Genomic DNA, 22,841 nt, shown 5'->3' on the forward strand with positions numbered 1-22,841 from the left:
CGACTCAGCGTAAAGTGCTTTTCGATCACCCGGGCGCCAAGGGCTGTAGCAGCTACCGGCACACCTACTCCGAGAGTATGATCCGATAAGCCGACCATAGTATCTCCGAAGAGCTGCGCCAAGTGAGGGATGGTCCGGATATTAGAGGTTTGGGGCGAAGCCGGATAGGTGCTGGTACATTTGAGTAAGACCAGTTGTTGGCAGCCATGCTCCCGCAGTAGGCGGACCGACTCATCCAACTCTGACAGTTGGGTCAATCCCGTGGACATGATAACCGGTTTGCGGTGGCTGCTATTTTTTTGAGTAAGGGATGATCGGTGTTTTCGAAAGAGGCGATTTTGTAGAGTGGCACTTCGAGTTCTTCGAGAAAGTCGACAGCCGTAGCATCGAAGGGAGAGCTGAAGGCGATCAGTCCGCGGGCTTTGGCCCGCTCGAAGATGGGGCGATGCCAATCCCAGGGCGTATGGGCTTTTTGATAGAGTTGATAGAGGCTCTGCCCCTTCCAAAGAGAGGCTGCATCTTCGATATTGAATAGACCATGGCGTGCATTGATGGTCATGGTATCAGCAGTATAGGTTTGCAGTTTGATGGCATCGGCGCCGGCATCAGCTGCTGCATCCACGATTGCCAAGGCGCGTTCGAGCGATTGATTGTGATTGCCCGACATCTCGGCAATGATAAAGGGGCGATACCCTTCACCTATGATTCTGTTTTCCAGTTGTATAGTCATTCTTATTTGATGATGGTTAGCAATATTTCTTTTAGGGAAGTGATTTAATTGAGCTGAGCACCAACCTCGAAAGACCAGGCATCTACCACGAGTTTTTCGAGGCGAAGGGCTCCATTAGCGGTCTTCACCACCAGTTCTTTATCTGATAATTGCAGGATGGTTCCATTGGGTAGGGTATAGTGAAAACCTGCATCATCGTACTGTGCTTGATGAATAATTATTTTTTGCTTATCGAAAAATGCAAAGGCTCCAGGATAAGGGTGGGCCTGTGCCCTAATCCAATTGCGAATGCGCTCGCGGCTCCAGTCCCATACAATACGACCATCCTCGGGCGTCCGCTTTCCAAAGAACAGTGCTTTGCTATGATCCTGCGGATATAATTTTAGTTGGGCATTTTCAATATCACCCAAGACAGAGAAAATGAGTTCAGGGTATAGAGCATTGAATTTTTCTAATATCGTTCCTCCTGTATCTTCTTGACTAATCGGGATACAGATCTGTTTGACAATGCGTCCGGCATCCACTTCTCCCTCTAGGATATGAGCAGAAATCCCAGTTTCTTTTTCGCCATTAATAATGGCCCAAACATGTGGGCAGCGTCCTCTATATAAGGGTAGCAAAGAGCCATGAATATTAATAGCATACAGTCGGGGCAGCTGAATTACATCTTCTTCAATGATGAAGAGATAGTTTACAGATAGCAGCACATCACATTCTATATTTTTAATAAACTCAGATGCTTTGCCTTTGCGAGGATTACCAACAAAAACAGGAATATTTTGCTCTTTGCAGTACTCGGTAATGGCTTTGGATTTTTGGTCTGTCATCACCGCTACAAGCTCATATTTAGAAGCCGCAATATCTTCCATTACCAACTGGCCCAGGCGGCCACTAACCATAAGGCATATTGATAGCATGACAAATAGATTTAAAAATTTCAAGAATATTATTGGGAGAATTTCCTTTGAAAACCATTCGTTGCCGCTGCTTTGATTTTGCTATTGCAGCCTGGTCTCTGATAGGATATTGGCTGAATGAAAAGGCCAGACCTTCTCCAATCATATAAGAACGAAGCTGATCTTGATTGTCCGCAATTTGATGCAAGTACAATAATCCACCAACACTGAGGTATTCATAAGCAATACTACTAGGCGGACAAATCGCTGTACCACATTGCTGCATTACTTTTACCATACGAATAGCATCCAAGTCAGCCAGTCGAATGATATCCATTTTAGAATTTTGAACATAGTGTTCCAATTCTTGCCTATAGGCATAGGCCGCCCCCGTAACCACATAACACATCTTGGCTTTACCCTGTGCCTCAAGACAGCGCAGTACTCTCAGCGTATCATTATGAGGATCTGCACCACCTAAACAGATAAAATGATTTTGATCTTCTACTGAATTTAACTGATTGCGGGCCGCTGCACAAAACTCCTTGCGTAGTAAAGCGTACTTCGGGCCGAGATAAAACTGTACGTGATCGGCAGCATCGAAGCGCTCCGGGCTAAGCCCTCCGGCATGATTGATTACCGCATCGGCTACATAGTATCCTTCTTGTTTGTCATCTATACAAACCAGACTGGAACCACAGGCCCGAACGATTTCTTGATACTCGGTATCAAAATGATAGCCATCAAGGACTACCAACTCTTTTCCGGTCAGAACCGGCCCTAGCAGGCTACGCGCCTCATGAGCATGGTCCTTGGTGGCAGGCAGTTTTATGAGACTATCACAAATCTTTAATATCTGCCGATGTACCGATGGCAGCTCGCATCGCGTCATAAAGCAACAGTAAAAATGCTCTCTAAGCATCTCCGCCAAAGCCAATGAACGAAATACATGTCCGAGCCCCATTTTCCGATTGCCATCGGCACGAAAAATTAATTTCGGTTTCATCATTGATCCACTTGTACGGGGGGCGTTAAAGAAAGAGCAGCCGGAGTTTCCATTTGCTTTTGTAAGAGTTCATACTTGAATTCTGCAACCTTCCAATCTTCCTCCGTATCTATATCATGTGCTTCCATCTCTGACAGTACTATCGCTCCAGTATGGGCAGTCCATAGCTGACGGCTTTGCCGAAATCGAGCAGATTGCAGCCAATAAAAGAGGCCACAATCATGGTAAGCCGTTTGTAAATCCTGCGATCGTGTGTTTTTAAATTCAGGCTGAAACATGCCTATAGTGTCCCCCTTCATCCGCAAAGCACGTTGGATAGGATAAGCAAATGTCATCACCGGAAAAACACAGTCATAACTATTAGAAATCATTAGCTGGTAAGCCGACTGAAGCTGATTGACACTAATAAAAGGTGCTGTAGGATAAATACAGCAGACAAAATCAAATCTCTTCCCCAGTTGCTCATATCTTTCAATAACTTCTGACAAAACATCAACAGTAGTAGCATGATCATCCGCATTCTCCGAACTTCGCAGAAAAGGTACCCTGGCACCATACTGCCGGGCGACCGCTGCAATTTCCGAATCATCGGTTGAGACCATTACCTCGTCAAAGAGTTGGGACTCCAATGCCGTTTTGATTGAATAGGCAATAATAGGTTGTCCCAAGAATGAACGAATATTCTTGCGCGGTATGCGTTTGCTGCCTCCTCGCGCTGGTATGATGGCTAAGTGGCGCATAGGCTATACTCTAATACTTTTTCGATAACATAATCTTGTTCTTTATCCTTCAGGCTCGGATACATCGGTAGGCTCAGGCAGCCCTCATAATAGGCTTCTGCATGAGGGAACATGCCTTGCTCAAAACCCTGCTGGCGGTAGTAAGGCATGGTATGCAGGGGAATATAATGCACCTGGGCATAAATCCCCCTGCTACGCAATGCTTCGTATAGTTCTTTGCGATTGTCTACATGAATCACATAGAGATGATAGGCATGCGCTATCCTCGCTGCCGGTGGCAGCGTTTTGATGGAGTGAGCAGCGAAAGCCTCATCGTATTTTTTGGCGATGGTACGACGACGTTCCAGTCCTGCATCAGCTCGCTTGAGCTGCGAAAGGCCAAGAGCCGCCTGGATATCCGTCAATCGGTAGTTGTATCCCAGTTGTTGCATCTCGTAATACCAGCCACCATGCGGATCTTCCATCAGCAGTGGATCTTTGGTAATGCCATGTGTGCGGAGGATCATCAGTTGCTGATAGAGTGTTGGATCGTTGGTCGTAATCATCCCTCCTTCGCCAGAGGCAATATGTTTGACGGGGTGGAAGGAGAAGATGGCCAAATCGGCAAAATAGCCGTTGCCACAACACTGCTCTCGTCCTCGACTATCGAGGAAGGAGCCGCCAGGCGAGTGACAGGCATCTTCTAACAACCACAGGCCATATTCATTAGCCAGCTGCCGGAAGGCTTCGAGGTTAACAGGATAGCCTGCAAAATCGACAGGAATAATACCACTGAATGTGCCCTTTGGCGAGCTACGCAAAAGCTCTCGCACCGAGTTGATATCTAATAGTGCTGTTGTCGGATCAATGTCGGCGAAGGCCACTTCGCCGCCACAGTATCGAATGCAGTTGGCCGAAGCGGCGAAGGTAATCGGAGTTGTAATCACCTTCTGCCCGGGCTTCAGCCCCAGGGCCATTACCGAGAGATGTAAAGCCGCCGTACCGTTAGAAACGGCGACGGCATATTTGGCATCTACATAGGTCGCAAAAGCATCCTCAAAGTCCTTGATCCGTGGCCCCTGAGTCAGGAAGTCCGCTTGCAAGGCTTCGGCCACTGCGACAATATCAGCCGCAGTGATCTCTTGTTTTCCGTAAGGAATAGTCATGGTTAATGATTTTAAATCATTTTGGGAGAAGGGGTATGTCTAGAGTGAGTATTAGCGAGGGGCACCTACAGCCATCGGAGCATTGACGACGAAGTGAGGATCGACGTGTTTTCTGATTTCTTCACGTATCGCCTCAACGTTGAGCCAGTCTTTGTTCTCGCCAGAATTATACGTGAAATTGAAAGGGACGTTTTTGCCATTATAATGTCGAATATAATCTTCCTTTTTCCGACTTAGGTAGCCGAGGTTAGAAGGACAAATGATATAGTAATCATCGATTTCAATTGTATTTGGAGCATCGGCAACAGTAATCATCTCCTCGTGCATTTTTTCGCCAGGGCGGATGCCTGTGACTCGGTGTTCGCAGTCGGGTCCGACGGCCTGAGCTACATCGGAAAGCTTATAGGATGGAATTTTAGGAATATAAATTTCTCCACCAATGGCATTTTCTATTGCGAATAATACCAGGCTGACTCCGTCTTCGAGCGAGATCGTAAAACGCGTCATATTAGGATCAGTGATTGGCAGAAATCCCTCTTTGCGCTTTTTGAGGAAGAAGGGGATAACCGAACCACGTGAGCCGATCACATTGCCATAGCGAACAACAGAATATCTCAATTTGCGATTACCACGCATATTATTAGCCGCAACAAAAAGCTTATCAGAGCAGAGCTTAGTAGCTCCATATAAATTGATAGGAGCTGCCGCTTTATCAGTTGACAAGGCCACTACACATTCGACATCAGTCTCCATAGCAGCTTCGATCACATTCTGAGCGCCCAGGATATTGGTCTTAATACATTCAATGGGATTGTACTCTGCAGCGGGCACTTGCTTAAGTGCTGCAGCGTGAACAATAACATCAATCCCTTCACAGGCCCTACGAAAACGATCGCGATCTCTAATATCTCCAATGAAATAGCGCAGGGCACTACAATATTCGGTAGAGAATTGTTGAGCCATTTCGAATTGCTTCAACTCATCTCTTGAGAAAACAACAACTCTTTTGATTTTAGGAAAACGATCGAGGATAGTCGTAATGAATTGCTTACCAAAAGAACCTGTTCCCCCGGTCACCAATACAGATTTACCATTCAAATTTAGCATTGCGAATAAGTGTTTTGAATTAGGAATTTTATTGAAAACAGGAAAGGCTATTTGGCCTGAAAGACAGTGTTAAGATGCAGGGAATGATAGAAAAAAGAGAGATAAATCGCTCGGATTTGTGACGCCAGCGTTCAATGTATTATAAAAACACTACAAATTTAAACCTCTGCTTCTGCAGGCTCAGGGGCGTTCTCGACGAGGCCTTCGGCAATGGCATCGCGATAAATTTGGCGCATAACTAACAAAATAGCCATAAAAAAAATGCCATAAAAAGCACCTTTTACCACCCCATGAGTAATAGAAGGTTGATAGGGCTCCAGCGGCCAGCGGGATTGCTCGGTAATGTAGATCAGAGGAATCTTGTTACTCAGTTCAACTTCTGCATCTTTTACGCGCTTGGTATAGCCCAAAAATTCATTTTTCAGCAACTCTGTAGACACTTCCCGTTTTTGTATTCGCTTGGCCAGACTGTTTAGGTTGACGGTAGAGTCTCTAGCTTTGAGCTTGCGCTCAAAGTAATCTCTTCGAGATAAGAGCGTGGAGAAGCTCTTGTCGAAAAGCCGCTTGACTGAATCTCGTTTTAATCTGAGATTATCCAAAGCGATGCGACCAGCATGAACAATGCTCTCATTGTACAAGTCCTTAAGCGTGATGTGCAGAATATCCATATAGGCTAATGAAAGCTCTTGAGAAGGGGTAGAAATATTGAGATTGATAAAGCCTAGCTTATCATTATTTGAAATTGTCACAAAGCCATCTGAGAAATCTCTGAGGGGTTTGGTGACTTTATCAAGTATAAAGTCAAAGTGACGCAACTCTTCGCGAGTAAATGATTGCGGGTCGGTCTTTTCGAAACGATACTCTTCTGGCATAAATTCGCTGAAGGATACTGGATAGGCAGCCTGATAGGTTTCAATATAATGATTGATTAATAAATCCTCCTTGCCATGGATAGTAACATTGCGCAAGAGTGCATTTTCCATCACCTGCCGGGAGCGGGCCACCTCAGAAAACACTTGTGTGGTAATCAGGTTTTCCTTGGCAGCTTCCTGTGTCTTGATCAGCAGGGTAATTTTAGCATTGTAGGTTGGTAGTACGCCAGAAAGCTTTTTGTAATTGTAATAAGCACCAGGAGTCGCTGCCAATACCAGCAGGTACCAACTACTGATCAACATCAGTAAGTAGCCTCTACTTTTGAGTATGACTGAGCGAGCCGAAATCTCATCGACCTTTCTACTGTATAATTCTTCTGGTTCCTTAAAGTACATTCAACGCTATTGACACATACAGGAGATTGATGAATCATTCAAATCTCATTAATCTATATGTGTCAATACAACAACTATTACACCAAGTTATTCATAATCCTTGTCTAAATTCTCTAGACGTATAAAAGAATTCCTAGCGGAAAATAGCAACGGAGCCGCTGATGGCAGTTTGCTCAGAATCTGATCGCAAGAGCGTATAGTAGTAAATACCATCAGGTACCGGCTGTTGAGTCTGTTGGTAGGTACCAGCCCAATCATTACGATAGGGTTTTGCACGATAAATAAGCTGGCCTGCCAGATTGAAAATCATGAGTTCGTATTGATAGGGATCTGCTTTTTCATCCAGGCCGATGATCCGAAAATAATCATTATCCCCATCCCCATTGGGCGAAATGCTACCTGTAATTTTCCACTCTCCATCTACTTTGTCCTCCATCTCAGAGAGTTGAGCAAACCAGTCCGAAGGTTTCTCTGAGGGCTCTACACTCGGCTCTTCTGCCTCCGGCAGCCCCTCTATTTGCACCTTGATCAAAGGGCTAATGAGCACCAGTTCTGGCAGTTGTGGGTTGCTAATGCGGCAGTAATACTGCCCTGCTATCTCTTCATTGGCATCAATCAGCCAAAACTGCGGATCGCCAATATTCTCCTCTATCAACTCCCCATCCCTATACCAGGCATAGCGATTATCCGGCTCAGTAGTTAGCCAGTTGGCCTGCAGTGCCAGATCAGCACCGACGCTCAGCCGTAGGCTGCTATCCCGAGCATCAATGCGCTGTGGGCTATAGGCCATCGCACTCTGAAAAAAAGCCTTATTGCCCAGCACCGCTGTCATGTCCAAAAAATTACCGCTCAGTTCTAACTCCTTCAGCGCAGGCATTAGCTCCATGGTCGGACAGGTACTGAGTTTATTTTGTTGAAAGCGCGCAGTAGTCAGCTGCCCGAGATTGGAAAGATCGGGCAGCTGGCCCTCTAGCAGATTTTTGCTCAAATCCAAGACTTTTAGATCATGCAACATGAAAACATCCGGGATATCTCCCTGCAAGCGATTGTCCGATAGATTAATGTATTGCAAAGCCCCCAGGCTGCCCCAATCAAAGAGCTCTCCCTCCAATTGATTGAATGACAGATCAAGATTTTGCAAAGCATGCAGATGAGTGTAGTCTGGAAGTTTTCCACTGAACTGATTATCCGATAATTTCAAAAGACGAAGCGCTTTGCAATGTCGAAAACTGGGTAATTGTCCATCAAAAGCATTGCGATTGACGATCAAAAATTTCAACTTAGGCAAGTGCTTAAAATTAGGCAGCCCTCCACTAAAGCGGTTGGCCAACAGGTACAGGCTCTCCAGCTTAGGAATATGCCTAAAATCAGGAACTTTACCACTGAGCTGGTTATAGTCCAACTCAAGGGATTTGAGAACAGGCATTTTCTTAAAATCTGGTACCTCTCCAATAAAGCGATTGCAGGAAAGTCGCATTACCCTCACCCCTGGCAAACCAGAAAAATCAGGGATATTACCACTGATTTGATTATTGGCCAATAGCAAGTAACGCAGCTGAGGGAGCTGCAAATCTGGCAACTCTCCTTTAAGCTGATTGCCTTTGTTTCCAGTAACAGAGCAGGAAGGCTCGCCGTCCAGATCGAGACAGCGAACACATCCTTTTTCATCCAGGTGTACCCCATACCAGGTATCCATAGGGTCTTGCAGGTTCCAGGGGGTCTTCCATTGGGCTCCTCCAGTCGCTTCGTAAAAAGTAACCAATGCCAAAGAATCCTGTTGCCTTTGTAATTGAGGTTTGCCTTTTAGTGACAATCCTTCAGTTGTAGAAAATAGGAGGCAACACAAGAGCAGAGCACCCAAACTTAAGTATCTTGATTTTTTCATCGTCATTTACTTTATAGCTTACTCATCACAGGCACTTCCTCTTTTTCTTTGAAGTGCTGAGTTGTTCGTTCTATATAAGTACCATTAATCAATGCAGCGTAGCGATAGGCGATTTTCCGCCACGAGTATCTCTTATCTGCATATCGTTTCAACTTACGAGCTACCAACCTGAGCGGCAACTGATCCAATTGACGAATCTGAGATTGCAACTCAAATCCATTGGCAAAGAAGATCGCCTCATTGTTGGTTGTACAGCGATTATAGATGACATCAAAGGCCAGTACAGGGAGTTCGAGATACATTGCCTCAACTAATGAAGGATTGGTTCCGCCTGCACTATGACCATGCACATAATAAGTGGCATTGGAGCGAAGCAAGTTGAGCACATCTAATTCATAGATTGGATCGAGCAAATGTAAATTGCGATAGCCTCCATATTGTTTTTTAAGCCGCTTACCATAAGCACTATTGTCCCAATTACCTACTATGACCAGCTCTCGTTCCGGAAAAGCAGAGAAGGCTTCGAAAATAAGATGAAGATTATTCTCAGGTTCGATACGACTGACCTTAAACCCATAATTACGAGAAAGGAAAGCATAGCGATTAAAATCATCAGATTTCAAACTGATCTTAGTATTATGATCCGCACCATATTCAATCAGTCGACCATCAGTATTGTAGCGAATCTTGACATATTCTTTTAGAATCTGATTATCAGTTACAATTTCGTCGGCGTACTTACAAGCAATTCGCTCGCTAAACAGCAGGAAAAGTCTGGCCAATTTACTCCACTTTGGGCGTCGCCATTCCAGGCCGTCGATATTGACAATCACTTTCTTTTTAGCAAATAATTTGACAAACGGTAGGATGATACATCCCGACACTCCAAGAATAAGTAAGACATCACAATAGACTAAAGCATGGAGAATGGAATAGATATCATAGAATATACTTTGTATTCCATTGGCTTTTAGGGGGACATATTTTAGCTTGGCACCATTCCATTCTTCCACTCTCTCTTCTTCCGAATAAGCTTTTTTACTGGCATAAACTGTAATATCTAATTGCTCGTTGAGGTGTTTGACCAGGTAATGAACCAGGGTCTCAAAGCCTCCATATTTTGCTGGCACACCGACTGTACCGATGATTCCAAGTTTTGTAAATTTATGTTTCATTGAGGAAATAGTTTGGTAGTAATATTTTTAGATAAATATGCTGGGTATATAAAATAGGAGGGTTATGAACTAAGGTTCTCTTCTAAGGCTTTTCTTGCTTCCAAGCCACTCCGTCCAGTTCGAAGGCTTGCTCCGCAGGCGCAGTCTTAATCTTAGCAAGAGCTTTAACAGCAACATTCCTTCTCCCATAAAGATGATCAGTATCATCACTGACAGGAAGCTTGGCAGCTGGCTTACCCAACTGGCACAAAAGACAATTGATAATTGAATGATGATCAGGCTGATGCATATCATTGGGGTACTCATTTTGAGGTTGAGCAATTGATGATGAATATGGGTCCGATCTGCATCGAAAGGAGATTTTCCATTAAGCAATCTGATTAGAAAGACTCGACAGAGGTCATAAACTGGAAGTAAAACGGCGGCAACGACCAGCGGGAGGTGGCCGGAGGCATAACTACTTGGGCTTACCTCTGCCTGTAGATAATTGATTCCAAATACGCCAATCAGTAAACCAATTAACATAGAACCAGTATCGCCCATGAAGATGCGGGCATTGATAAAGTTGAAGCGCAAAAATGCTACTATAGAGGCAGTTAGAATAAGCGCAAGCAGGCCCCATCCTTCCATCCCTACCAAATAGAATAAGCAGCAAAGACTAGCGAAGTAGTTGCTCCAGGCTTCCTGCCAAGCCATCAATGCCATCAATTAAATTGTAGGCATTGATGGTCAGCATCAAAAAGAATGTTGTAAATATATAACTTAGTCCAAACGGTAAATCGGCTAAAAGAGGTACGCCGGCAATCTGTCCTATATCAAATCCTCCAAAGAACAATAGACTGGCTACTCCTAACTGCATCAAGGCTTTACTCCTCGCCTTCATTCCTAAAAGATCATCATAAACACCAGTCAATACTAATAATAATGCAGCAGCAAGCAGAAAGCGAAATTGCATTGGGTCTATCAAATTGGCAAAGAGGCTGCCCGCCACTCCAAAACCTACAAATATGGCCACCCCTCCTAAGGCGGGTGTTGGACTCAAGTGCTGCTTGCGATGATCCGGCATATCAAAAAGTTGCTTTTCTTTGGCCAATCGAATCAGAACCGGAATAATGAAAAAGCATAAAGTAAATGCACAAGAAATAGCTAATAGTAAAGTTAGAATCATGGTTACAATGGTTATCTATTCTCTATATAGGGAGGTCAGAGTGGGAAGGAGTTAGAAATGTTTTCAATGATTAATGATTCAAATATAATAGTCATCTAATTTTTGTGTAGGAGTGTTCTTAATTTCATGTGACCACAGCGACAATCGCATTAAGTTGTTTTTTGATATGAAAAAAAGGGGACATTAAATAGCTTTTTAAGGCGATTTTCAGGCGATTTGTGGCTAGTAAAAGGGCAAAATATATTTTAAATTCAATTTCTGTGACAGTCTAAGTCAATTTTTAAGAAGTCGTAATAGAGGCCAAAAAAAATGAATTATTCTTAGCAGCCTTCAATAAAGACTGCTATATTGAGTGGCCTTTGGAGCTATTTTGTATGGCTCATAAACTAGTTTTTGAATTGACTGAGTAGAAACCCAATTAATATGGATTTAGATTTGATCAACCTTAAGAGAAAAGTAAAACAATATCAGGAAGTACTGCAGAATGCTAAAGATTATCGCGATATCTGGAAAGACAGCCTGAAGAATAAAATCATCGACCAATTGAAGGCGATGAGTGAAGCCTGTGAATTAGACACAAAAATCGAGACCCTCACGGAGCTCGAAAATCTCGACTCTATCGTTCTCTCTTTAGGTGAAGTCAAAAGTGGGATGTATCAAAAGGTCAATGAGGACATCAACCGCGATCTCCTAAAATTCAATGGTGCCCTTATCTACCAACAACTCTTTAACGGAAAGATTCTGGTGCTCATCAAATATCCACAGATTGAAGGCTATAGCCAACCCAAGCCTCCAAAAACGATCGCCATCTATCGCCCTGAAGAACTTAAAGAGCCTTTCTTAATTCGCCATTTGGAGGAATTTGTACAGGAAGTCACCAATTGGAAGATTATGATGATGATGAGCCGATGCAGCGTATTGGTTTTCAGATGAAGATGGGCGGAGGCGAAGAAACAGCCGAAAAATAAATGGATCACTTCGCCTTAGCATAAGGCAACCTTTCGATTAACTGTGTTTGATGATAAGCGTCCAAACCGGAGCAAGTAAGGCTGCCGGCCTTCTCGATATTCAAATAACCATCTTCTTCCAAACAGTTATCCGGAATGATGACTTCGGTTACCTCGCCGATCATCAGGATTGTGCCATTCAATTGAATATCTAATTGCTCCCGAAACTGTAATCCAATCTTGACAGAGCTCTCTGCTACATAGGGGGCTTTCAGCAGCTCACTGTACTCGGAGTAAGGCCCACCGCCTGGAATTCGGATTGCTCGGAAGGATAGCGTGCGGAGCTTTGATGGGCTTGCTCATACATAGATGCATCGAGGTGGTTGAAGGAATAGCTTCCATTAGCCATAATATTATTATAAGTATCCCTTGTTACCGAAATGGGCCTCATGATGAAACCCATCAATGCAGGATTGGCGCCAATATGTATCACAGAACTCACCACAGAAAGATTGGTAATTCCTTCTGCATCTATTGTTCCCACCAGATTTACACTCTTAAAGCCACTCAATGAGTTAACGAACCGGGTACGGAATCGCTTCTCCATGGATTCGATATCCGAAAGTCGAAAAACGGGCATAGAATAGATTGCTTATTAACTTATTTTACAAAGAGGTTGTTTAAAAAACTCCCTCTTCATAATCTACATACAATTTTTACTACCTGCTTAGCCTCTGAGCGTAGACATTCCTCCATCAATTCCCAAAACCTGTCCGCTGATCCAACCGCCTTTATCTGATAATAGATAATGTGCCAGGCTGGCGACCTCTTCGGCGCTCCCCACTCGTTGGAGTGGATGTCGCTGGCCGGAGGCTTCGCGCTTTTCGGGTGTAGCGAGAAGGCCTGCTGCCATCGGTGTATCGGTCAGGGAAGGAGCGATGCAATTGACACGAATCTTTGGGGCCCATTCGGCAGCCAGAGAGCGAGTCAATCCTTCTACTCCGCCCTTGGCCGTAGCTACGGAGGCATGAAAGGACAGCCCCTGCCCTACCGCTACCGTGCTGAACAAAACGACGCCGGCGGAGCCGCCTGCCTTGAGTGCCTTTTGAGCGGCCTGCAGTACCTTAACCGCACCAATGACATTGATCTCGAAATCTTTGCGAAATTGATCAAGCGAAAGCGACCGGAATGGCCGTAGATTGATACTCCCAGGACAGTAAGCCAGGCCATGAATAGCCGCCGGCAGCTCGTCTGCTGATATATCATCAGTCAGTACATCTTTCTCTAGATGTGTACATCCTGCTAAGCCTTCTAGTTGTTCGCTGCTTCGCGAAATCACCATAACTTGATGGCCTTCATCAATCAACTGTCGAACCAGCGCCAAGCCTATTCCCGAGCTTCCTCCAACGATTAGAAACTGCTTATCCATTCTTAGCTCTCAGTTGTTCTATTTTGCTCCAAAGTTCTTCTGCCTCTGCCATCTCTTTGGCGTAGGCCTTGATATCGCCCTGAGCGCTGAATGTCTCTGGCTTTTTCTAATTTCTGTTCGTATTCTTTCTCCAGTTTCTTAACTGGATCTTTTTTAATAGTCCAAACATAGGATTTCATCTTTAATTCGCTAACCTAACAGCCTAAAAGACGAAAGGTTGAACAAGCTAGCGACTATGCTTCAAGAACCATTCATAAAGCTCAGGATTATCATAGGTAATAGTCCATGAATCGTGATTCAATTCTGGATAGACGGTAAATTTTACATTCGCCTCTAAGGATTTCAAAGTTCCTACAATCATTGCCGTATTTCCTACAGGAACGACCTGATCCAAGGCACCATGAAAAGCCCAGATAGGTAGATGCTTAATCTTGGCACTCATCCAGGCGTTGATGTCATTTCCTCCGCAAATAGGCGCAATAGCCGCAAATTTATCTGGGTAAGCCTGTGCCAAATCCCAGGTGCCATAGCCGCCCATGCTTAATCCAGTCAAATAAATCCGATCTTTGTCAACAGGATGCTTGGCTACGATATCATCAATTAATGCAGCCAGTGCATGAGGATTCCAACGATCCCCTTCCAGGCACTGCGGTGATAATACGATAAAGGGAAAATCTTGTTTTTGTTCTACCAGCTTAGGAGGGCCATGTACTTTTACTTTTTCAATATCGGTTCCCCGTTCTCCGGCTCCATGTAAGAAGATGATCATAGGGAATTTCCCTGACGAGCATTATCCTTGTTGGTGGGCAAAAAAAGCAGGTACTGATAACTGGCTGGCACGATCTGCTGACCATCGAATTGATGAGCAGTTTGTGTGTTTTGTGCGGAGCACAGTGATAATAAAAAAAGTAAGCTTAGACTTGTTAATAGTACGCGCATAATAGATAAGTGTTGGTGTTAAAAAGTAAGCCACCGGCGGGTGCCAGCGGCTTCCAATTTGCTAAATTATTCTACCGACTTAATTATTGATTCTTACTCCTGAAGCCCCCCTCTCGGCAGGCCTCAGGAATTATTCTCTTCACTACTCTAGCGCTTACCTCTCATCAAGGTCACATCGCCTTTGTAAATCTCGGTCTCATTATCCAGGAATCTCACCTCTACCATGTATACAAACACCGCAGGGTTCAACTTCTCGCCTCTCAGCGTTCCATCCCAGCCATTATCTACTCCACCTGGTACATACTCAAACACCACCTCGCCCCAGCGATCAAATACCAGGAACTGCTCTACCACTGCGCCGCCGCCGGTGAACACCTCAAACACATCATTGATCTGATCTCCATCCGGGGTAAAGGCATTAGGGATATACACCAAACGCTCCTTCTTCACCTGTATCTGCGTGATCGCCTTGGCTATACATCCATCCTCATTCTCTATCTGTACCTCGTAGATCGTCGGACCCACTGGCTGTAAGCCATTCTGTACAATACAAGTATCACAGAACATGCTGTCGCGTACCGTCGTCGTCCAAGACCAGTTCGTAATCACTGTACTTGGTGGGAACACCTGGGTGCCCAAATCCAACGACTCGCCCAGCGTGATCTCACTATCTCCATTGATGACTACCTCCAGCAGCTCCGGCTCTTCGATCGTCACCTGCTCCGTCCACTCACAACCATTCGCATCCTGTACATTCAACTCATAAGTACCGCCATGAAGGTTATTGAACGATGGGCGTGTCGTAAACGGCTGATCATCCAGGGCATACACAAATGGACCGGTGCCACCATTCACATCCTCTACGAAGATAAAGCCATTGCCATCTCCATTACAGATCGGCGCTGCTGCATCTACCAGCAATTCGATCTGGGCAGGACCCGTAAGCGTCACCTCCATATCCTGAGTACAGCCATTGTTGTCGGTAACTACTACCGTGTAGGTTCCGGCTCCAACATCCCTCAAGCTATTCGTCGTATCACCTCCGGCCCACTCATAGCTGAATGGTGGATTACCGCCCTGTGCCGTTACCGTCACAAAGCCATCCGTAGAGTTGCTACAGCTCACATTAAAGCCATTATTCGACGACTCATCAGTCACTGCAATCTGGATCATCGCTGGCTGATCTATCGTCGTCGTCGACTCCGCAGTACAGCCATTGACATCCGTTACGATCACCTGATAGGTGCCCGCCTGTATATCTATTGGATTCTGATCTGTACCTGCATTATTGTTCCAAGCATAAGTGTATGGCGCTGTGCCGCCCGTCACCGTCGAGCTCAGCGTTCCGTCGCTGGCGCCGAAGCAGTTCGCATTCGTCGAACTTGCCATCACCTCCAGCAGCTCCGGCTCCGTGATCTCTTCCTGAGTCACCACCGTACAGCCATTGCCATCCGTAACGATTACCGTATAAGTACCCGCTGCCAGACCACTTGGGTCTTGCAGCGTGCCTGCTCCATTATCCCACTGATAAGTGTATGGGGCTGTTCCACCCGCTACCTCAAGGTCAATTGAGCCATCACTGCTGCCATTACAATTCGCCGCTGTGGGGTTATTCGTAAAGGCCTCCAGCATCGCTGGCTGATCAATTGTTATCGTCGTGGTGAAGGTACAACCTGCCTCATCGGTTACTGTCAGCGTATAAGTACCGGCCTGCAGACCACTTGGGTCCGATACATTGCCAATGCTTGGATCACTCCAATCCAGCTGGAAGTTATTCACACTTCCGACTCCACCCGTGATGTCTACGTTGATGCTTCCATCATCGCCACCATTACAGCTCACATCTACATGACTCGGATCCATCATCACTCCATTCGGTGTGCTCACCGTCAGATCACTGATCGAGCTACAGGAGTTCGCATCCGTTACTGTTACATTATAGTTACCTGCTGAGAGGTTATTAGGATCTTCATTTGTGCCCGCTCCATTATCCCATACAAAGGTATATGGTGGTGTTCCACCTACAACCGTCAGGTCAATGCTTCCATTGCTCTGATTACAGGTCGCATCGCTGGTCGTACCACTGATGTCTATTGTTGTTGGCTCTGCCACCTGCTCATTTACCGTCAGGCTACAGCCATTATCATCCGTGATGATCAAGGTATAAGCACCAGCGCTCAGTCCAGTGACATCCAGCGTCGTCTCACCATTCGACCAGGCGTAGGTATAGGGTGGCGTTCCACCAATCAAGCCTACTGTGATCGAACCATCAGTACCATTATTACAAGTCACATCACTCACCTGAGGCGTTACCTCCATACCATTTGGAGTCGTCACCGCGTAGTTCTGCGTCAGCTTACAGCCATTCGCATCAGTGATCTCTATGATATAGGTGCCTGGAGTCAAGCCGCCTGCATCTTCGGTGGTTGTGCCATTGCTCCACAGATAAGTGTAAGGCAAGGTGCCGCCCATTACCGTCACATCAACACTACCATTGGCATTACCACAGGTCGCCTCTGAAGAGGTACCGCTGGCTTGCAGCTCGGTAGGCTGATCTATCGTGGCATCCAGTACCGCTGAGCAGTTGTTGATATCGGTTACTGTCACCGTATAGGTACCTGCTGCAACAGTAGATGGATTTGGACCATTCAGGCCAGCATCACTCCACTGGTAAGTGTAAGGCGCGGTGCCGCCATTTACCGTCAGGCTGATTGTGCCATCAGACTCGCCGAAGCAATTCACATCAGTGCTTGAGGCTTGTACCATCGGGGCATTCGGCACCATCACATCGATGCTGAAGTCTGTTGTACAGTTATTCGCATCACTTACGATTACCGTGTAGGTGTTTGGTCCGAGGCCCGTTGGGTCTTCGTTCGTTCCTGCTCCATTGTCCCACTGGAAGGTGTATGGAGCCGTACCACCAGTTACCGTCAGGTTGATGGTTCCATCATCAATGCCACAATCTGCATCGGTAGAGGAGCCCACTACATCGATCAGGCTAGGCTGATCTATCGTTACATTCGCCGAGACCGTACAGCCTGTATCATCTGTGACGATTACATCGTAAGCACCAGCGCTCAGCCCGGTGGCCATATCGCTGCCATCGAAGGTATCATCACTCCAGTCGATATCGAAGGGTGCGGTGCCGCCGCTGATCGTTACCGTGATCGAACCATCGTTGCCACCATTACATGAGGCATCTACCTGGCTCGTTTGGATTTCAAGGCCATTGGGTGTGCTCACCGTCAGGCTTTCTACTGCTGTACAGCCATTGTCATCGGTTACCGTTACAAAGTAATTACCCGGTACCAGATCCGTGATATCTTCACTGGTAGCAGAGTTACTCCAGCTAAAGGTATAGCCGCCCATACCGCCCGTCACATTGATCGAGGCTGTTCCATTGGCAGCACCACAGGTCGCATCGGTTGTCGCTGGATCAATGATCTCCAGCTCTACCGGCTGCGTGATCGTGATCGTCTCCGTGGCTGAGCAGTTCTTAGAATCGGTAACGATTACCGTGTACACTCCTGCTACTAAGGCCGTAGGATCTTCTACCCCATCATAGGAATCATCACTCCAATCGAAGGTATAAGGCATATCCCCACCGATCACATCCAAAGCGATGCTTCCGGTGCTCGCGCCATTACAATCTACATTGGTTTCTACAAAGCTCAGGCTTGGTGGGTTCGGTACCGTCACCGTCGCTTGATTGGTAATCGAACAGTTATTTTCGTCAGTGATCGTCACCGTATAAGTTCCCTGAGGGACGCCGATTGCATCTTCATTATTGCCGATGCTTGGATCACTCCAGCTGTAAGTATACATTCCTGTTCCTCCACTAACCGTTACATTCACATTTCCATCGCTCAAACCACAGCTGGCCTGATCAGGAAGAATACTCATCTGAAGCTCTGCGGGTTGATCAATTGTTGAGGTACTGATCAAAGAACAACCATCATCATCAGTTACCGTTACCGTATAGGAACCTGCAGCTAGGCCAGTCAAGGAAGTTTGACCATTAAAGCTCGCATCACTCCAGACAATATCATAAGGAGTCGTACCGCCATTGATCGTGATATCTATCGTTCCATCAGCGCCGCCATTACAGTTGGCATCCAGAGACGATTCTTGTACTTCAAGACCGGATGGTGTAGCTACCATGATCGTCGTGGTAACCGTACAGCCGCGATCATCAGTGACCACTACCTCGAAGTTACCTGGCTCGAGGCCACCGAGGTCTTCCGTTACCTCAGCGTTACTCCAAGAGAAGGTGTATGGAGGAGTACCACCTGTTGGTGTCAGGTCGATGGTTCCGTTGGAAGCACCGCAGGTTGCATCGGTAGAAGTACCCGTTGCATCCAGGACAGTTGCAGGTTCTACTACATTTACATCGATGCTTTCGGTACACATATTTTCATCAGTAACGATTACCGTATAGGTTCCAGCAGCCAGGAATTCAGCAGTAGGTGTTACTTGTGAATCGCTCCAGCTGAAAGTATAGTTGCCCGTTCCACCAGTAGCAGTAACTGTAGCCGTACCTGTCGCTTCGCCTCTACAATCTACCTCCGTACTGCTGATCTGCAGCATGATCGGACTTGGGGCGGCAACCATGACACTGGTCATTACACTACAACCATTATCATCTATTACTTCGATGTCATGTGAGCCGACAGCCAGGCCTGTAAAGTTCGGGCTCGTCCCTGCTGCACCGCCGTCGATGCTGTACATATAGGGAGGGGTTCCACCCATAGCCGTAGCCGTAGCCGTACCATCAGTGCTTGAAGAGCACAGTACATCGGTAGCAGAGCCACTAGCCATCAACTCAGCTGGTTGATCTATCGTTACGCTGGCATCAGCTCTACAGCCGTTAGCATCTGTCACCTCGATCGTGTGGTTACCTGCAGTCAGACCAGCGAAGTTCGGGCTGGCAGTTGGAGCGCCACCGTCGATGGTGTACATATAAGGAGGAGTACCACCAGAGGCTACACCCGTAGCCGTACCTTCATCACCGCCGAAGCATTCCGCATCGGTGCTGCTCGCTCCGAGAGCTACAACCGTAGGTTCTGCTATTGTGATGTTGATCACCTCGCTACAATTGTTCGCATCAAATACCGTGATGCTATGAGGACCAGCAGCCAGACCGCCAAAGCTTGGATTGGGGCCAGCGCCGCTGCCAATATCATAAGTATAAGGGCCTGTACCGCCTACTGCACTGATAGTGGTTGTACCATCGCTGTCGCCAAAGCAGCTCGCATCGGTCTCTACGGAGCTCAGCATGATCTCCGTAGGCTGATCAATCGTCAAGCTGATGGACTCCGTACAGTTGTTCCCATCCCTTACGATAACCGTGTAGCTATTGGCTCCAAGACCAGTGAACGTAGGATTGGTCACTGGGCCAGCGCCGATGTCATAGCTGAAAGGTGGCGTACCGCCTGTCGCACTAATCGTCGTCTGACCAGTATTTGCACCATTACAATCGGCATCCATCTCTACTGAACTCAACATGATCTCTGTTGGCTGATCAATGGTGATGCTGATATCCTGTGTACAATTATTATTATCGGTTACAACTACCGTATAATTGCCAGCAGACAATCCGCTGAAAATTGGGTTCGGAGTGGCTCCGCCACCATTGAGGCTGTAGGTGTATGGACCACTACCGCCAGTAACTGTGATGCTTGACTGTCCAGTGTTTGCACCGTTACAATCGGCATCCACTTCGGAAGAAGAAACAGACATGCCTGCAGGCTCGTCGATAACTAAGTTGACCTCTTCCGTACAGTTATTATTATCTGTTACAATAACAGTATAGTTACCTGCCGTAAGGCCATTGAAAGTCGCATTGGTTTGAGCAGCACCACCATTAATGCTATAAGTATAAGGACCAGTACCTCCTGTAGCACTAATCGAAGTAGATCCTGTACTGGCTCCGAAGCAATCAACATCAGTATCCGAAGAGGAAGCCATCACCTCAGTAGGTTGATCGATAGTCAGATTGACAGTTTGAGTACAGTTATTATCATCCGTTACAAGTACGGTATAGTTCCCTGCCACCAAACCCGTGAAGGTTGCATTGGTTTGTGCCGTTCCACCATTGAGGCTATAAGTATAAGGAGCCGTTCCACCTGTAGCACTAATCGTTGTTTCTCCATCATTTCCACCATTACACGTCGCATCAGTATCAGAAGAAGAAGCCATCACCTCAGTAGGCTGATCAATAGTAATGTTAACAGTTCGGGTACAGTTGTTATCATCAGCTACTACTACTGTATAGTTTCCAGCAGATAAGCCAGAGAAAGTAGGATTCGTTACTGGTGTACCACCATTGAGGCTATAGGTGTAAGGGCTAGTACCTCCTGTAGCACTAATGCTTGTAGAACCGTCGCTGGATCCATTACAATTAGCATCAGTTTCAGAAGAAGAAGCCATCACCTCAGTAGGTTGATCAATAGTGAAGTTAACTTCTTCAGTACAATTGTTAGTATCAGTAACTACCACTGTATAATTTCCGGCAGATAAGCCGTTGAAAGTCGCATTCGTAGTTGACGACCCTCCATTCAAACTATATGAATATGGAGCCGTTCCACCTGAGGCACTAATGGTAGCAGAACCATCGCTGGATCCATTACAGTTGGCCTCCATTTCAGAAGAAGAAGCCATTAGTTCTGCTGGCTGATCAATCGTCAAACTGATCTCCTCTGTACAATTATTATTATCACTAATGACCACCGTATAATTTCCAGCAGATAAACCAGAGAAAGTAGCACTGGTTTGTGCAGTACCACCATTAAGACTATAGGTATAAGGAGCCGTTCCACCTGAAGCACTAATTGTCGTTTCTCCATCAGAAGTACCATTACAAGAGGCATCAGTATCAGAAGAAGAGGCCATCACCTCAGTAGGTTGATCAATAGTAACGCTGATTTCTTCTGTACAGTTATTATCATCTGTAATCACTACCGTATAGTTGCCCGCAGTCAGGCCAGTGAAAGTCGCATTAGTTTGCGCAGTACCACCGTTGAGGCTATAGTTATAAGGTGAAGTACCACCGGAGGCACTGATCGTTGTTTCTCCATCATTACCACCATTACAAGAGGCATCTGTATCAGAAGAAGAAGCCATGACTTCAGATGGCTGATCGATAGCTACATTAACGGTCTCCGTACAATTATTATCATCCGTTATTGTAACGATATAATTACCAGCCATCAAGCCCGAAAAATTAGGATTACTGCCTGCTCCACTACCGATATCATAAGTATAAGGTGAAGTACCACCGGAGGCAGAGACAGTAGCCTCTCCGTCAGATTCTCCATCACAGGAAGCATCAGTCGAGCTGTCCAGTACTCCTATAACAGGAGAAGGTTCCGTTAGCATTACACTATCTATAACTTCACAGCCATCAGCAGATGTCACTGTTACATACCAAGTTCCGGGAGTTAGGCCAGTAGCGATAGAGTCTGTTGTACCTAATGGATCACTCCAGGCAAAGGTAAAAGGAGTAATGCCCCCACTATTGATAATTGCGGCAGCAGTACCGTCGCCTGCTCCACCACAAGTGATATCAGTTCCATCAACTGTGATAACAGGATAATTGAAGCTCTCTGTAATGGTAATACTATCAATTACAGAGCATATAGGCTGTAGCCCACATTCCGTACCCTGTGTCCCAGTCTGAGTAACTTCTACAATATATGTACCTGCAGTCCCTACAAACACTTGTTGATCAGTAATCTGTTGAGTGATCAGTCCGGTTATGGTCCACCAGGTATAGGTTGTATTTTGAGCTGTACCATTGGCCGTGAGTAATAATCCATTACCTTGATTTTGGCAATTAATCTGACCAGGAGGCTGAGCTGAAATGCTCACGACAGGAGATAAAACAGAAACGTCCACGATAATAGTACTATCACAGAATCCTGGAACAGTAGCATCTATTAGTGTAATAGTGGTATTGGTTGGGCCATAAAATATCTGGCCACCAATCAAACAGGTTTGCCCACCTGGGCAAATCTGCTCATTGACTACGTGTGGGAGTGTTGTATGTTCAATTACCTCCAAGGTAACTGTACTATCACAACCTCTAGCTGTCAGAAAAGGAACAGTGAATGTCCCGCCAGGGTAATAAGATCCACTACCGAATGGAAATTCAAAACCAGGTTCATCTGGAAAGCAGTAAGAGCCAAAAGCAAAACCAGAGTAATCAGGCACATCGATAAAGTAAGGGCCTGAATCAGCACTCTCATTTACCGTACCATTACAAGAATTACTTGCACTAACTGTCACATTACCGCCGTTACCGCCACAAAGCACAACCGCTTCATCACAGTCAAGACTAAGCGGTACCATACCAGGAGGGAAACTCCAGTTGTAATTAGTTGCACCAGCGACGATATCAGTCATAAA

At 45.9% G+C, this 22,841-nt stretch overlaps 1 protein-coding gene across 1 annotated transcript; it reads right to left on the reverse strand.

Annotated features, from left to right (window-relative positions):
* Positions 1 to 12,794: 12,794 nt before the first annotated feature.
* Positions 12,795 to 13,496, reverse strand: LOC148377464 (uncharacterized). Its single transcript, XM_088368231.1, has 2 exons — positions 13,364 to 13,496; positions 12,795 to 13,222 (listed from the first exon to the last, which is right to left on the reverse strand). Exons 1-2 carry the CDS (start codon positions 13,494 to 13,496, stop codon positions 12,795 to 12,797), a joined length of 561 nt encoding a protein of 186 aa, XP_088224357.1.
* Between the last annotated feature and the right edge of the window lie 9,345 nt (positions 13,497 to 22,841).

The sequence above is a fragment of the Syngnathus floridae genome, unplaced genomic scaffold, assembly GCF_059516105.1.
Source record: "Syngnathus floridae isolate MCC-2025c unplaced genomic scaffold, RoL_Sflo_1.0 HiC_scaffold_154, whole genome shotgun sequence".
NCBI classification, from domain to species: Eukaryota; Metazoa; Chordata; class Actinopteri; order Syngnathiformes; family Syngnathidae; genus Syngnathus; species Syngnathus floridae.

Excerpts from the sequence above, each read along its gene's own strand:
- LOC148377464 (XM_088368231.1), bottom strand. The coding sequence starts at position 13,496 with ATGGATAAGCAGTTTCTAATCGTTGGAGGAAGCTCGGGAATAGGCTTG. Across the intron at positions 13,223-13,363 it reads ACTAGAAGGCTTAGCAGGAT|ATTTCGAGATCAATGTCATT; the intron begins GTACACATCTAG and ends AATTTCGCAAAG.